General features: G+C 44.6%; 1 protein-coding gene across 2 annotated transcripts in view; it reads right to left on the reverse strand.

The window, feature by feature from the left end:
* Positions 1-17,473, reverse strand: part of LOC127436390 (signal peptide, CUB and EGF-like domain-containing protein 1) — a 105,597-nt gene that overhangs the window by 35,513 nt on the left and 52,611 nt on the right. The window contains exon 7 of one of the 2 annotated variants that reach the window (XM_051690494.1): positions 10,017-10,106. The exons of the other annotated variant lie outside the window; for it this stretch is intronic. Within the exon in view, the coding sequence (XP_051546454.1) occupies positions 10,017-10,106 (90 nt within the window). The remainder of the gene's footprint in view (positions 1-10,016; positions 10,107-17,473) is intronic. 2 annotated transcript variants of the gene reach the window in all.

Below are 17,473 nucleotides of genomic sequence, written 5' to 3' on the forward strand. Positions count from 1 at the left end.
GGTGATGACCCTCACCATTCTCATCTCCCGATCTCGCTCTTCATTCACGAGCCGGCGCTCTACCACGCCCCCACCATACACACACACACACACACACACACACACACACACACACACATATATATATTGGTTTTACTTAGTTCTGTACAGTTGAGTCAAAAGTTTGAAACGTCTACAGTAAAAAGCTTCTTATTTGCATTAGTTTCTAATTTAATGACAGCATGCACCCAAACTTGCATGGACTCCACAATGCAAAACCTGATTATCCATGTTCCTCCAGTATGATTTGAGAATGTTTCAAAGAGCATCCTGAGTGCTTCAATTAAAGCAAGGAAATCAGACCTTTTGTACAAAGGAGTTAACATGCTCAATGTTACAAATTTGCATACGTTTGATAAGTGACCAAGAAACAGTGAAGAATCTTAAGTATTGCTTCAATTTACACATAATGTCTCTTTATTTAAAAAAAATTTTTTTTCAAAGAAAATCCTTAATCTGTTTATTTCTAAGTTTACATTTCGATTTTCAGTGTAGTCTCAGACTTTTGGACCCCAATGAATATAAAATAAATGAACAAACAGTAGTTTGAGAGTTTTTTTTAGAACGTAAAAGAGTTTGGGTCCATCCATAACACACCTTCTAGGGCCATGAAATCCTGTTGTAATGTGATTTTGTGAGGAAATTCAACACATAATGGAAAAATACAATTTCATCTCATATTAAAAAGTGTGGCAAGATAGTGCTGAGCTCAAATTGAGAAATGAGAGAGAGATTGAGGAGAACTGATGTTTGGTCTTTCCTCAATGCAGAGTTGGTCTACGAGGAGGAGAATGTCACAACCAAAGACACTATATTCAAAGAGAGATGGAAGATGATATAGGATGAAGAGGAAGGACAGAAATGTTTGTACTCTCAGGTTCCTACATGCTCCTAAAATTTATATTAAAAGCAATCTGTACTGAGAGATGCATGAACAGAAAACTGGATCAGACATAACTTAATTTGGTTCGATCAATTTAGAATCAAATGGATGAAATGTATTTCAAATTGGAACTGAACTGAGTGTTTTTTTTTTTTTTTTTTTTTTTCACAAACAACTTGCAGCTTATTTATGAATCCATAATCACATTCTTTAATCACAATCAAAATAAGACTAAGACAATGACTTAGCAAAAGAGCCCTCTGTGGCATCATCTTTCAAAAAAATGTGTTTGGACTGTCCTCCTAAATACTTTACAAACAGTTTTCTGCCATACAAAGGCAGATCTGTTGTCTGTCTGACATCACCTTTGCTTTGGTTCATTAATTTAAGGACAAATGGCAAGAATACTTCTGCTTTTTAAGTTTGTGAGTTATATTCTCTCTCTTAGGGAAGATAACTGTGCAGATGGGCTCACTAAGGTAAGAGTGCTAGCAGGAGGAGTTGATACCCATGTTTAGTGAGTACTGGATAGGGTGATAAGCAATGAATGTCCTTTCTGCACAAAAAAAAAAACAAAAAACAAAAAAAAAAGACAAAAGGACATTCTCATTCTGTTGATATAAGGGTGAGTGCAGGATGAGTCATCAATATTTTTGGTACGCTTTGCTGAAAGAGAAAGACTAAATGTAAAATTTGTATATCTGCTAAAAGTTCCTTTTGTAGGAGTACACTAGCGTGTAGATGGCCTCAATGCTAACATACGTGGACTGAATGCCACAAAACACTAATTTGGAGTTCATGTGGTCTTTGAGAGTGTGAAAGGAAACTAAAACTTTATACTCCGTTGGTGTTCATCACCCTTAAATAGTAATTTCTCCATTAGGTACCTTAAAAGAGGGAGAGCAGGGAGAATGGAAATATTTTTTAATACTGAAAAAGCCATAGATAATTCAACAGACACCAAGTTTATGGAGCACAGATGACAGAGGGTAAATGTGGGTAAAAGATAAATGCTAATTTAATTCTTAAAAACACACTATTAATAGAGCGTCAAAAATGATGTCAGGCATCTTCCGTTGCAGGTCACCACAGCCCACAGGATCCTAAGATGTGGAAAGTTCTGGACCAAACCTCTTGTCATTCTTTCTCCTTAAAATTATCTTGCCATTTTCTGTTCAGTATTTAGCCCACAAATGTTCTGCCAGATCAACTAATCACTGCTTAAAATGGTCTAATTGCCACTAATCTTCCACAGTTGTAAGGCTAATACTAGCTACACAGGATTTGTGCAGTGAAATGTGTCTGGAAAAGGAAGGATTCTTTTTTTTTAATGAATAGCACATGCAACAATTTAAATTCTGTCATGATTTACTCACACTCATGTCATTCCAAACCCGTATGACTTTCTTTCTTATGTAAAACACAACAAATATTTTAAGTAATATCTTATTCCATCTTTTCAATACAACAGCAGTTGATAGTAACTCACTTTAAAGCTTAAAAAGAAACAAAGAATCATAATGGTAGTTACACTGAAAAACATTATTTTGAGGTGAAGTAAATATAGCAAAAAATATTTAGTACTTTCTACATTGACTAAGTTTAAGCGTGAACTTGAAAATATTAAGTAAATTCTACATTAGCTTTTAATTCAAACATTTTAAAATGAATGCTTTAGGGTATAAGTCAATATTATTTATGATTATTTGTTATTTTTACAATGCATCATCTTGTATCAGTCATAAAGAAGAAAACGTCATGGTTACTGGTGTAACCTCCGTTCCCTGATGGAGGGAACGAGACGTTGGTTTCGATGTAGTGACACTAGGGGTCACTCTTGGGAGCCCGAGACACCTCTGGTCTTTGATAAAAGGCCAATGGAATTGGCGAGTGGTATTTGCATGCCACTCCCCCGAACATACGGATATAAAAGGAGCTGGTATGCAACCACTCATTCAGGTTTTACGCTGAGGAGCCGATATAAGGTCCGGCCATTTCAGCGGGTAGTTCAGCGTTGTGGCAGGAGGGACCAACGTCTCGTTCCCTCCATCAGGGAACGGGGTTACACCAGTAACCATGACGTTCCCTATCTGTCACTCACTCGACGTTGGTGTCGATGTAGTGATACTAGGGGTCCCTATACAAAACGCCACAAGGCTGAACTGTGTTACGTGAACTGGCGGTGTGTGGTGGGCAGACTTGCTGTGTGCCTCATAGCCAGCACACCAGGTTGACACGTAACCTCCCCAAACACAGTTATGAGTGTCGAACGGCCCTTTTTGGGGACAAGTTGTCTACCCAGAGATAGAGACAGGCTTAACCCAGTCTTGGCCTCTTTCCCCTTCTCTTTTTCCACTCCCTAAAAGAGAAGGGGGATTATCTGACTGGGCCGCCAGGTCTAGTCGGGGGGTGTCCCTCCCAAGGGGAGGACACCACGGAGACCACACCTCGCCCCAAGAGAGGGGGGGATATTTAAGTGGAAGAATACATCACATGGTCTTTCCAACCATGTGGAGAGCCTTCAAGGTAGATCCTGCCCAATGGGGGAGGAGTTACTACAACATAGAGACTGGGGCAGAGGGGCTCTGCCCAAGGAAGACGCAGTTTGCCAGCAGGGAAATGAATTAGCGGAAGATATAGATCACATGGGGTTAGCCTTACAGGGAACCACCACATGCGGAGCACCTACCCCAGAACCAAGCTCTTAGTTAGCGCGTGTACTGGGCCAGCAGCGAGTCTCTCCGAAAACTCGACTGCCACAGGGCTTGGAGGAAGTCAACCAGGGAACAACTTTTGTGAACACTACTGGGAATTAACAGCGCACATCTTCAGCTCAAAAGGAGGTGGAAGGCGCTATGTGCAAGCGATACACCCGGCCGGCTATCCCGGGCTTCTCCGCTTGTGTTGTGTGCCACTACCTGGGACGAAACCGGTTCCACCCGGAGGTTGTAGAACCTTGCAAAGGTGTTGGGTGTTGCCCAGCCCGCTGCTCTGCAAATGTCTGTTAGAGAGGCACCTCTGGCCAGGGCCCGAGAAGCCGCTACACCACAGGTAGAATGGGCTCATGGCCCTACCGGGGGCGGCATGTTTTGGGCGAGATATGCCATAGTTATGGTGTCAATGAGCCAGTGGGCGATACTCTGCTTGGAGAGAGCGCTTCCTTTCCGCTGTGCACAAAAGCAGACAAAGAGCTGCTCAGAGACTCTAAAGCTCTGCGTGTGATCCAAATAGATGCGTAAAGCGCGCACCGGACACAGCAACGACATGGCTGGGTCTGCCTCCTCCTGGGTCAGCGCTTGCAGGTTCACCACCTGGTCCCTGAAAGGAGTGGTGGGAACCTTGGGCACATAGCCCGGTCGGGGTCTCAGGATCACGTGAGAATAGCCCGGACCGAACTCCAGGCACATTTCACTGACAGAGAACGCTTGCAGGTCACCTACCCTCTTGATGGAAGTGAGCGCAGTCAGGAGGGCAGTCTTCAAGGAGAGTGCCTTAAGCTCGGCTGACTGCAAAGCTCAAAGGGGGCTCTCTGTAGACCCTGAAAAACTACAGAGGTCCGATGAGGGAACGAGGCGCGGCCTGGAGGGATTCAGCCTCCTGGCGCCTCTTAGGAACCTGATGATCAGATCATGCTTCCCTAAGGACTTACCGTCGACTGCGTCGTGGTGTGCTGCTATGGCAGCAACGTACACCTTCAAGGTGGAAGGGGACAGCCTCCCTTCCAACCTCTCTTGCAGGAAGGAAAGCACTGATCTGACTGCGCATCTCTGGGGGTCTTCCCGAAGGGAAGAACACCACTTAGCGAACAGACGCCACTTAAATGCATACAGGAGCCTCGTAGAGGGAGCCCTAGCCTGAGTGAACGTGTCTACCATCGCAGGTGGGAGACAGCTTAGGTCTTCTGCATCCCATCCAGGGGCCAGACATGGAGATTCCAGAGGTCTGGGCATGGGTGCCCCTTCCCTGAGAAAGAAGGTCCTTCCTCAGTGGAATTTGCCCGGGGGAAGCTGACGCGAGGAGCGTGAGGTCCGAGCACCACATCTGGGCGGGCCAGTAGGGTGCTTACCAGGATGACCTTCTCCTCGTCTTCCCTGACCTTGCACAGGGTCTGTGCAAGCAGGCTCACTGGGGGAAAACGCATATTTACGAATGCCAGGGGACCAGCTGTGTGCCAGCGCGTCTATGCCGAGGAAGGCCTCGGTGAGGGCGTACCAGAGCAGGCAGTGGGGAGGATTCTTGGGAGGCGAACAGGTCCACCTGTGCCTGTCGAATCGACTCCAAATCAGCTGGACCACCTGAAGGTGGAGTCTCCACTCTCCCTTGAGGGTAACCTGTTGTGACGGCGCGTCCGCCGAAGTGTTGAGGTTGCTCGGGATGTGAGTGGCTTGCAGCGACTTGAGGTGCTGCCGACTCCGTTGGAGGATACGGCGGGCGAGTTGTGACATACAGCGGGAGCGCAGACTGCCTTGGCGGTTGACATATGCTACTGCTGCCATGCTGTCTGTCCGAACTAGCACGTGCTTGCCCTGGATCACCGGCCGGAACCTCTGCAGGGCGAGCAGAATTGCCAGTAACTCGAGGCAGTTGATGTGCCAACGCAGCCGCGGACCCGTCCAGAGGCCGGCGGCTGCGTGCCCATTGCCAACAGCGCCCCAGCCCATTTTGGAGGCGTCTGTCATGACCACGACATGCCTGGAGACCAGTTCTAGGGGAACACCTGCTCGTAAAAATGAGAGGTCGGTCCAAGGGCTGAAAAGACGGTGACAGACCAACGTAATGGCCACGCGGTGTGTCCCGTGGCACCATGCCCGTCTCGGGACTCAAGTCTGGAGCCAGTGCTGAAGCGGCCTCATATGCATCAACCTGAGCAGGGTGGCCACCGCCGAGGATGCCATATGCCCCAGGAGCCTCTGAAAAAGTTTCAGTGGAGCCGCTGTTTTCTGTTTGAATGCCTTCAAACAGGCCAGCACTGACTGGGTGCGCTCGTTCGTAAGGTGTGCCGTCAAGGAGACTGAGTCCAACTCCAAACCGAGAAAAGAGATGCTCTGAAAGGAGCTTGCTCTTTTCCCAGCTGACCCGAAGCCCTAGTCGGCTGAGGTGTGAGAGCATAACACGTCTCGAGAGTGAGCTAAGATTAGCCAGTCGTCGAGATAGTTGAGAATGCGAATGCCCACCTCCCTTAACGGGGCAAGGGCAGCCTCTGCGATCTTCGTAAAGACGCGAGGAGACAGGGACAGGCCGAAAGGGAGGACTTGTACTGATACGCCTGACCCTCAAACGCGAACCGCAGGAAGGGTCTGTGTCGAGGAAGGATCGAGACGTGAAAGTACGCATCCTTCGGGTCTACCGCCGCGAACCAATCTTGATGCCGGACGCTCACTAGAATCCGTCTTTGCATCAGCATCTTGAACGGGAGTCTGTGTAAAGCCCGGTTCAGTACTCGCAGGTCCAAGATTGGCCGCAACCCACCGCCTTTTTTTGGTACAATGAAGTAGGGGCTGTAAAACCCTTTCTTCATCTCGGCTGAAGTTCTATCGCGTCCTTCCGTAGGAGGGTAGTGATCTCCGCGCAAGGTAGCAGTGTTTTCGTCTTTCACCAAGGTGAAGTGGACACCGCTGAACCTGGGCGGATGCCCGGTGAAGTGAATTGCGCAGCCGAGTCGGACGGTCCGGACCAGCCCTCATGACGGACTGGAAGGCGCAAGCCATGCGTCCAAGTTCCGCGCAAGGGGGACCAAAGGGACAACATCATCGGATGTACCGGCAGGTGGGGCCTCGCGGCGGGGCGGAGCTTGAGGTGCCACACCACGTCGTGGCCGTGCTGAGTCCGAGGACATCGAAGCACTTACCTGGCTCCTTGTGACCACCCCCGGAACAGCCTGGGACGGGGGAGGAAGAGGTCTTTCCTCGTGACTCGTGAAGACTGTCACATTGGGGGCGGATTTGTGCCACAGCTGGGCGCTCAGGGCGGGAGACCGCCGCTGGAGCGCCAACCTGCCAAATGGAGTGGTGGATGGTGGTCGTGATGCCAGCCGTACACACCGGATACGTGACCCAGGGAACAAGGAAACCACTCTTGCTGAGCTCTTGAGTACTGCAGCCACTTGGGCATGCAGCGCAATTAAATGCAAAAGGTAACAAAAAGATGAAGATCTGCTTACCAGCTCCAGAGCAGCGGGTTTTGTTGTCCCTTGGTCACCCGTCTCAAGGGCGCTTTGAAGCCTTTCACGGGTTCTGGGCAGCCGCAAGACGGGTGGCGTCTGCTTCCTGCGGTGGGCTCCACGCCGGGGCCAGGCCAAAGGGGCGGGCTGCGGTGGAGCCGGTGCAGTCACCGCAGGGGGACGCCCTTGGCGATGAGTAGATGGGGTGTGGGATCTTGAGCCGCGCCGGGGCAGGATATACCGGCTAGCATCCATCTACTGCTCTACCATTGAGAACTGCTGGGCAAAGTCCTCGACGGTGTCGCCGAATAGGCCTGCCTGGGAAATGGGGGCAGCAAGGAATCGTGTCTTGTCGGCCTCACCCATCTCGACCAGGTTGAGCCAAAGGTGGCGCTCCTGGACCACTAGTGTGGCCATCGTCCGCCCGAGAGACCGCGCCATGACCCCCGTCGCTCGGAGAACGAGGTCGGTCGCCGAGCGCAGTTCCTGCATCAATCCCGGGGCGGAACTACCCTCGTGCAATTCCTTTAGCGCCTTGACGGACTTGCAGGAGAGCCATGGCGTGCAGGGCGGAGGCGGCTTGTCCAGCGGCACCATAGGCCTTGGCCGTCAGAGACGACGTAAACCTACAGGCCTTGGACGGGGGCTTTGGGCACCCGCGCCAGGTAGCGGCGCTCTGCGGGCATAGGTGCACCGCGAGCGCCATTATCCACCGGGGGATTGCCGAATAACTCTTGGCCGCCCCACCATCGAGGGTAGTGAGAGCGGGGAAGCTGAAAAGATCTGGACCGGGCAGTAAAAAGTGCCTCCCGCGACCTTGTCATCTCTTCATGCACTTCCGGGAAGAAAGGAACGGGGCGGGGCGTGGCTTTGAGCGGCGCCGCGAGCCCAGGAACCAATCACCGAGCCGCGAGGGTTCAGGGAAGAGGGGTGAAATCCACTCTAACCGATGCTCGCGGCAGCCCGGGAAAGCATGTCGTCATCTCCGCGTCAGCCTGTGACTGGGCGATTGACCCCGAAGGGAGGAGCCCAGCTGAGGCTTCCGACTGGACGAGCCCGCTCTCCGATGCTGCGCTCGAGAGCTCATCACTTTCGCAGGCTCAGAATAAGAGGTCGAACTCGCCGTGAGACGAGCCGGCGGACTCACCCGGAAGCCCGATCGGGGCAGACAAGCGTGCTGGGGAATGAGAGGTCCGCGGGGGGATACCCGGCGAGGCGGTCCCATTGGGGTCCCCAAATCGCCCCCAGTGCTAGCCGCGCTGGCCTCAAACCCGTGGGTAAAAGGACCGAGGCGGGAGCCTCTGGGGTGGCTCGCTTTCTTACGAAGGCGAGCCGCGACCACAACGTTGCCATGGACATATTCTCACAATGAGAACATGACCATCCACGAACGCTGTCTCCGTGTGAGCAGTACCCAGACATGAAAGACAGTGATCGTGACCGTTAGAAGGCGAGAGATAACGAGCACAACCAGGAATAACACACAATCGGAAAAGCATCTTTAAAAAGACGCGTCTTTAAAAAGACGTTCCGTGTGTGCGCTCTTTTAGAGAAATATATACTCTTTTAAAAATAAAAAATATACTCTCTAGTTTTTCTGCCGAAGCACCCAGGGGCATTCTCTGCAGTGCACCAGTGCAGAGGAGGGAGAAGCCGCTGAAATGCGCCATCAGATCCAGCAGAGGTGAATGAACAGTAGTATTCAGCTCAGTGAGCATGACCGTTCGGCTCCGAAGAGAAAATCTGAATGAGTGGTTGCATACCACCTCCTTTTATACCCGTATGTTCGGGGGAGTGGCATGCAAATACCACTCGCCAATTTTCATTGGCCTTTTATCAAAGACCAGAGGTGTCTCGGGCTCCCAAGAGTGACCCCTAGTGTCACTACATCGACACTAACGTCGAGTGAGTGACAGATAGGGAACTAATATTCGCTAATATTCGCTTGTATTCACTAATTTGAGTACATTTTACTTAACTTTTTGAAGCTGTTGTTCCCAGCATTCATTGGGCTTGAATAATTAATGAGCTTGCATGGTTTATTTACACCATTTTTATTGTTGATTTTTTGTTACATTTGGTAACTTCTTGTTTTGTGAAGTCTGAAATTCATTCTCTACACAAAATTACCTGTTAATGATAATTAAGTAAAAATCTGTTAATTGTTACAGATCATCATGTTCATCATGATTTGTGGAATGTTCAAGAAATTTGATTACATTTTTTAATACCATGTACATCAGACTTGTAAGTAAAAGTTACTGGAATGTTTAAGTTGAATTTACTCTCTAACTTCAATCAATATTATGTTAAGCAGATTTAGTAGTTTTACTTAATTTTTTACCATTAAAATTCACCTCTAAAAACTGTGCAAAAATTTGCTAAATATGATGAATGATACTTTTGGGTCCTTTTTTAAGCTTTAAAGTGAGGCACTTTCCGCAGCCATTATATTGAAATAACAGAACAAGAATTTTTTTCTTTTGTAAGAAAGAAAAAATCATAGGGTTAGGATTGACATGAGGCTGAGTAAATGGCAAAATAATTTTTAAGTTTGGGTAAACTATTCCTAAGGTTACTGTGGCTCTTGTGTGCCGCAATCCAGTGTACTTTTGGAAGCCATCTTGGTTGTTTCTTTGGAAATGGAAGTGGATGAAAGTGGTCAGTTGATGTTAGTTTTCAGTGTTGTTTTTGTCAGAGATAAGAAAGGGGACGGTATAGACAGTTTGAGGAAAGTGCAAAAGGAACCTTGTCATGTTGGGAAGGACATATCTCAAAAATTTGGGGGGTCAGACAAAAATATCGATGAGTGACCTTAGGGGGAGAGGAAAAAGGAAAGGAAAGCTACTCAAACAAACTAAAGGACAGAAAGAAATTAGGGGGTAGAAGCACAAGCGCCATGGCAACACATAGAAAGAGGAAGAAAAGAGTTACCCATAAGTAGACGCCGTTTCACCCGCTTGTCCACATCAGCTACTGACGTGGTATTGAATTCAGAGCTCTCAATTGCAGCCTCATCTTTCTCTAAAACACAAGTGACAGGGGACAAACAGGGAGGAGTAGGTTAATGAGAAGCCCAAAGTCCATCGCCCGCACAGACAGCCCCGCTATAGGCTGACCCACCCCCGGCGCAATGCCCACCAACGCCCGGAACGGGCTGGACTGACCCGTTTTCAGCAGAATATAGGCTGACTGGGTTGAAACCGGCCCGATCACGGACGGCGACTGGGACGTAGACGCACGGAAGCAGGCTGCCTGACCATTTTGGCGTTTGAGCCCAAACCAAAGCCAAGAGATGTAAAGCCATGAAGAAGCTCAAATAACCCTGTTAGAGTGTTAAGCACATGAACAAATAGATAAATAAAGAATGATCAAGATATCCCGAAAGTGGAAAAAACAAACATGGGGACGTGGGAGGAGCTTAACATAAGGGAATCAGGGGATTGGACGGGGAGATATTGACAATATGAAGTTTCCGTTGTAGTTCTTGTCTTCCATATCAAACAGCCACTCGTATATAAAGAGGACGAGTAGTGGAGTAGGGAGAGAGAGACAGAGAGAGATACAGAGGATACAGAAAGGAGGAAGCGATGAGGGATGGATAAACGTTAAAGACAAACTGCATGATTATAAGATGACAAAGGAGAAACGAATATGATACTAAACAAAAGAACGCAGTACATTCAGTGACAGGATAAGGACGACATGAAAGGAACGGAGGAAAGGGTGGTCTCATAGTGGGGCCAATGAGAGGAACAGAGATTGAGGAGTGGGGCATGCGGAGATGTAAATGAATGACAGAGTCTGGGGCAGTGCTGGTTGCCTGTTTGTCTATGGAACACATTACAACTGGCTTTGACGTTTAAGTCAATGCAGAAAAAAACACTGTCTAAGTGTAGGGAGTGGGGATGCTATGGCCAGGCTCGTGTTGTGAGAACGGTTATTGTAAATATCTTCTAAGCATGCACATACAAGCACGGCATTGGTGTTAGAGTGGAAGGGGTGGGCTTCTGAGCCGAAGGGAGCCAATCCTGAATGAGTGGAGACAAATAGGGCCAATCAGGATGTGGAGGCCTGCCAAAAATGAAGATTTTGTCATGATTTACTCACCATCATGTTGGCCATATGATTTTCTTTCTTCCATGGAATAAAAAAGGAGATATTAGGCAGAATGTTCATGCTTTTTTCCATACAATGCAAGTCAATGAAGATTGTGGCTGTAAAGCTCCAAAAATGACAAAAAAGCACCATAAAAGTAGACCATACAAGTGGTGTGCTATATGCCAAATTGTCTGAACCCATACGATAGCTTTGTGAGAAGAACAGACCAAAATGTAAGTTACTGACTGACAATCTTACCCTCCGCCGTAGCTCACAAATCTCATTCACGTTTGCAAACATTTAAATATGTTGAGTAAAGACACATTGCACCAGGTTTGACATCAGTGACAACGGAAAACATTACTGGATCGCTCACTTGAATGACCGAGAACTGACGTCAAACCTGGCGCGACATGCCTTTTAATGTACGCAAATGCAAATTTCATTTTATTGTGCTTTTATGGTGCTTTTTCTGTCATTTTTGAAGTTCAACAGTCCACGTCAACATGTTCAATGTATGTAAAAGAGCAGCATAAACATTGTGCAAAAAAAATCTCCTTTTGTGGTCCATGGGAGAAAGAAAAAATACAGATTTGGAATGACATGAGGGGGAGGACTGTCACTGATGACAGAATTTTCATTTTTAGGTGAACTATTCATTTAATGTTGGGCCCTGAAAATCTGTTTGTCCTAACTTCACGATTAGATTACTCTTTAGAGTTTGTGTGTTGGAGAATGTATGTATGTGTTTACAGATATGTGTATACTGTACATTTGAGTGTGGCTTGAGATCTGACTGGCCCCTTTAAATTACTCCACCAATCAGAGGTTGGCGTGAGTAAGATGTCATAGAGAAATTAAACAAACAAACAAACAAATAAATAATTAATTCACTCCCTCTAAGGTCACTACAGTAACCATAAAAAAGCACAGGGGTTACTATTACTGTTTTACCTAAAAAGAAGTGGGAAAAATAGAAAGACTAAGAGGCAAACAAGAGATTTTCACACTGAGAAAACCATGCAGGCAGATGACAGCTTTTGTGTTAGTCTAAGAGGACAGGGAGCGAACATATGAGCCAATAAGAGCAAACAGAGAAAGACAGAGAGTGTGCAGAGAGACAGAAAACATGCATCTGGCATGAGAAGAAGTGAAGGTAATTTTCTAAAGGAAAAAGGAGTGACAGATGAGAGTGGAGTGGAGGCCAGTTTTGCGATGTTTAGTGACTCTTTTTATTTAAGGTTGAAGACGGGGTTGGTTCATGCTTGTTGTGGGGGTCGAGGACGAGGAGATGCCATTGGATGGCTGTTTTCAGAGGTCAGGCAGGGGCGGGATGCTGTTTTCTGATTGGTGGGGGCACTACCGTTGATCAGGCTGCAATTGAGAGGTGCATTTCACGCTTTATACCCTTTCTTTCTTGTTTATAATCCACTTTATTCCATTAGGAATCACCCTTAAATTGCAGACAAGACAGGCAATCAGTAACTTTCACCAGAGAGGCAAGAGGAAGAGGAGGAGCCCATGACAGACGTCACACACTGGAGCAAAGGGGAGTCCTAAATGAGCGCTAAACACAGGGAAAGACCAGAACCACACAGCACAGCTCAACACACAGACCACAGCGAAGGTCCAGAGAAAGATAGAGGGAGAGGAAGAATAGAGGGAGAGAGGGATGAGGTGGGATCAGTCGCTACACTCCTCTTCTTGTCCTCACGGCCGTTTGGTGTCGCTCCGTGGAAGCTGGAAAGGAAGAGTTGATGAGTCTGATGGGAGAGAGTTTGCTCCAGACTCTAAGCTGCCATAGAGAGAGACGAGCCATTCCTGTGTATGGCAATCAGCAGGTACAAAAAAATACAATTGAATGTTTATGGTCTTGTGACTGATGGAGGATGTCTGTGCATTTGTGTGCAAATGTCAGTTGTCAGTGTAACACATGATTGCAGGAATGAAGGACACAACCATTTAAAAAAAAAAAAAAATGGCTCCCTTAATAGTTGGTGAATGGTTAAAAGGTGCACTCAGTATTAAAAAAAAAAATAAAAAAAAAATGTAAATGATATACACTCACATGCAATGAGGTCTTCTGTCATTTCAGTTGTTAAAGCCCCGTACACACTGGCAGCAACTTTGTTGCTTGATGCCACCAGTCCTTGTACTGTATGTCGCTAGTAGGCATTCCTACTGCTGTCGCGTTAATGTTATTGGTGGACTGCACAACTGGCCATAGCTTTTGAAAATCTGATCACAGATGAGATATATTGCTAGTAAACTTAAAATGACAAGATATTAGTTTTCTTTCCGCAAAACATGAACAATCTGGAGGGGAGTGTTTCAAAAATGACAAAAGTGATGAATGATCTATTAATGTATGAATCGAACTCACAAAAAATTTCTAAAATACATTTTTATTATTATTATATCCTTGTATGTGGTAGTAGACAAATCATTTACAATAGTGAAGCAGTGAAAGTCTTGCTTAAACTCGACTATAGAATCTCAAAGGAGATGGATGATTTCGTCATAAAGATAAACTTTTCTAAACTTTGTCCTGTCACTCGCCACTCCCACATCTTGTCGCCAACGTTCGCTGTCACTTGTGTTGCCGAAAGTTGCTCTGCTCTCGTCGAAAATGAATTAAATTATGTCTCTTTCTCGCTGCATGTCACTGGCGATGTGAATGGGGCTGGGGTTTTCTAGGGTTTTCAAATTGGGGTCTATGGACCCCCAGGGGCCCGCAAAATTATTATAGGGGTCCCACTGAAAATTGTCAAAAAATACATTTACAAAATATGTTTTTATGAATGCTACAATTTTTGAAAATTCCTGGCCAAATAAAAAGCTATTTTATTTTTCATGGAGCAGGTCACCACATGCGGGCCGACATGTTGAGATCACGTTACCAGCCCAATACTATTTACATTATCTCAGTAACCCCCATGTTACTGAAAAGAGCATTTTAACACTTGCATGAAAATGAATAAACTGAACAGCTCAACATAAACAAAAATGACTGAGTGCACCATTAAAAATCCTTCTGATGTCACTACAGCTCTTACCCCAGAAATAGCTTGGCGTGAGAGTGAGCATCAGATTGGTCTTACGGTGATGCAGTACGACACATGTAACATGGAGTGTTAATATGTTTCCTGTCTGTAAATGTGCTCAGGCTCTGACTCCAACTCTGGATGACTGATGACCTTACACTGACTCACAAACCCTTGTGAACCCACCTGCAAACTACAAAGTCCTATCCCTGCATCAAAACACAATGCTTTGCTGTTTTAGAGTCCAAAGCCTTTAAAGGATAGTTCACCCCAAAAATAGAAAATGATATCAACATTTATTCACCCTCATGTTGTTCCATGCCTGTATGATTTTCTTTCTTTCCTAAAAAGGGGATGTTAGGCAGAATGTTCAGTCTCAGTCACCATTCACTTTCATTGTATGGAAAAAAGATGCAATGAAAGTGAATGGTGACTGAGACTAACATTTCACCTAACATCTCATTTTGTGTTAAACAGAGAAAAGAAAATCACATTGGTTTGGAACAGCATGAGCGTGAGTAAAAGCTGAAAGAATTTACATTTTTGAGTAAACAATCCCTTTAACACAGTGATTCCCAACCAGGGGTATGTCAGCAGGTTCCAGTGGGAATGCAAAAATAAAAATAAAAAATTGGATTCTGCTTTGTTTAACATACGAATCGAGATTAACATATATTTTTTAATTATATTTAAAGGTTTTATTTGCTGTATTAAAGGTTCACTTTTGAACAATTGATGATCTTTCGTTGATGCATGATATTCATACATGTCGACTTTCAATGATAAATAAACTCCACCATATAAAGACTGCAAAGACAATATAAGACTTTATTTTTGCTAAATATCAACCGGAATTTCATTTATAAATAATTTTATAAAATACTTAGAGATCATATTAGTCAAAACTATTAATGCCATACAACATACTTAATTATCTCAATTGTTAACTGTTTAATTTTGATTATATACTCCTTACAATAATGATTTGAAGTAAAATGAAAAGCATGTGAATGTGAAGAGTCTGCAGATTTTTGCCCCTGTGCTGGGCTGATTATTTTTTATTTAATTCAGGAAAAGGTTTTATTCCTGCTCATATGTCCCAGTTTTCTTTTTGTTGTTGTTAATGAATAAACATCATAACCGGCAACTTCGTCTTTGCATTATGGGTCATACTGTGAAATCAGTGCCTTGTCCATTTAAAAAAAAAAAAGGGGTGATTTCTAAAGTAAATGTCTGTTAAGTTATAAACATTCTATCAGAAAAAAGAATGTCTATGTGTAAATAAATTGCACTGTGCCATCTCAAGCTAAATACTAGCTTTTATTTCCATGTATAGTTTGATTTATTTTTTCAGTCAAAATGTGCATACTATATTTGCTAAAGAATTTGGAAACACTGCTAGTGACAGGCCAAAAAGCATCCACATAAAGAAAGATGATGGGGAAAAAAACACTTAAAATAAAATAAAGTTACTGTAGTTTTGTTGGTGTTAAAAATTGCCAATAATATCATGTTGTAAAAGTTGGCATCAGCTATTCATTTTATAATGAACGCAAAATTACCCTTTTGTACATCAGGGATGTTACAATATTAATGGAAACATTAAATTATTTTTAGTCTTTAGTAAACATTTTTGGTTTTGTGTCGATGAAAGGGTACTTGAGCCTTAGTGTTGGTGCTGTGTGGGTACTTCAGGCAAAAAAGGTTGGGAAACACTTAACACACACTCGCACAAACGTGCACCATCTGGAAGATTTTATGCTTACACTTTATGTGATGATAACTGACTGATTTAAATGTTATACATAGGGTATATATACTCAGAACAGGGAGAAACTTTGCGCTGACTAATGACGCGGTAGCTGGCCTTCATTTTAAGCAATTTCTGCTATTTTTAAGTTCACAGAGGAGACGGTAGAGACTCCTGGTAGCCTAATGGCAAAGACACTTAAAATTTTTTGGAGGGTTGTCTTTAACTCGCATACATACACACAAGCTCGTTCAACATAAATGTAAAAGTTCTTCCCTCCGGTCAAACTTTGCTAAGGCTGGGAGGTTCACCCTAAGAAAACAAACATAAAACCTAATCTTACCTGCAGCATGTCATTTGTCTTCCGAATTTTAAAAAACGAGAGAGAGTATGTGAAATAAAAGAAAGCCAAACCCTTTTCCTCTTCATTTCTGAAGTATTGCCCCTGGATGCAGCCTTACCCAAATGGCATATAAAGTTTTCCCTTTCTGCAAATATGGCAGAACTTCATGGGCCGACTGGTTGATTTTCCACCATTACCAAGATGATGAATGTGTTTTGCACGCGGTGGATTTCGGTGATGAAATTTCCATCATCAAGCACATCTCCCCAACACACATACACACACATCACACTCTTACCCACAAACTATTTTGTCGTCCTCCTCTTCTTTCGCTAAAGCAAAGATACATCAAAATTCTCATTTTCTGCTCTAATAGTTGTGTGGTACTGTGTATGTGTGTGTTTTGTGTGTGTGTCAGAGAGAATGGGAGAATGAGAACATGAAAGCCAAGAGAGAAGATAAATGACCACATTAGCTGTGTGTCTCCCTCATTGTTACAACTAATGGGCTGTTCCATCATTGAATTAGCCGCTAACTGCTAAAGCAAGCATGGGAATTAAAGTAAGCATGGGATGCCATCCCCAAACTGCAAGGAGATCTCATGAATGCCACATGGACTGGGATTTTGAGATGCATCTATGACACACGAGACCAAGCTATGGAGTTAGCCATGCCTGAGCTTTCACGTGTTGCCACTGACATCAGACTTGAATGAGATTTGAGACTACTTGCTTTTGTGGTACTTTCAGGTGCTTTTAAGTCATTTTTGGAGCTTGATGGACATCTTTTGTGCTCCACGGATGAGGGTGAGTTTTCATTCTTGAGTAAACTATTCCTTTAAAGGGTTAGTTCACCCAAAAATGGCAATTCTGTAATCATTTACTCACCCTCATGTTAGTCTAAACCTGTATGACTTTCTTCCTTTTTCTGTGGAACACAAGAGGATACATTTTGAATTTTGAAAAAATGTATCACACATAACAAATATTACTATATTTAAATTGTTTAAATATACCTTATTTTTTTTCTAAAAATAAGATATCCCTATTCATAATAATAGCCTGGTAATAATAATAATAATAATAATAATTAATAATATCATTATTATTATTATTATTTTGCGATTCCCATTTTTTTCTTAACAGATGAAGCT

This window comes from Myxocyprinus asiaticus, chromosome 47 (assembly GCF_019703515.2).
Source record: "Myxocyprinus asiaticus isolate MX2 ecotype Aquarium Trade chromosome 47, UBuf_Myxa_2, whole genome shotgun sequence".
In the NCBI taxonomy this organism is placed as follows: Eukaryota; Metazoa; Chordata; class Actinopteri; order Cypriniformes; family Catostomidae; genus Myxocyprinus; species Myxocyprinus asiaticus.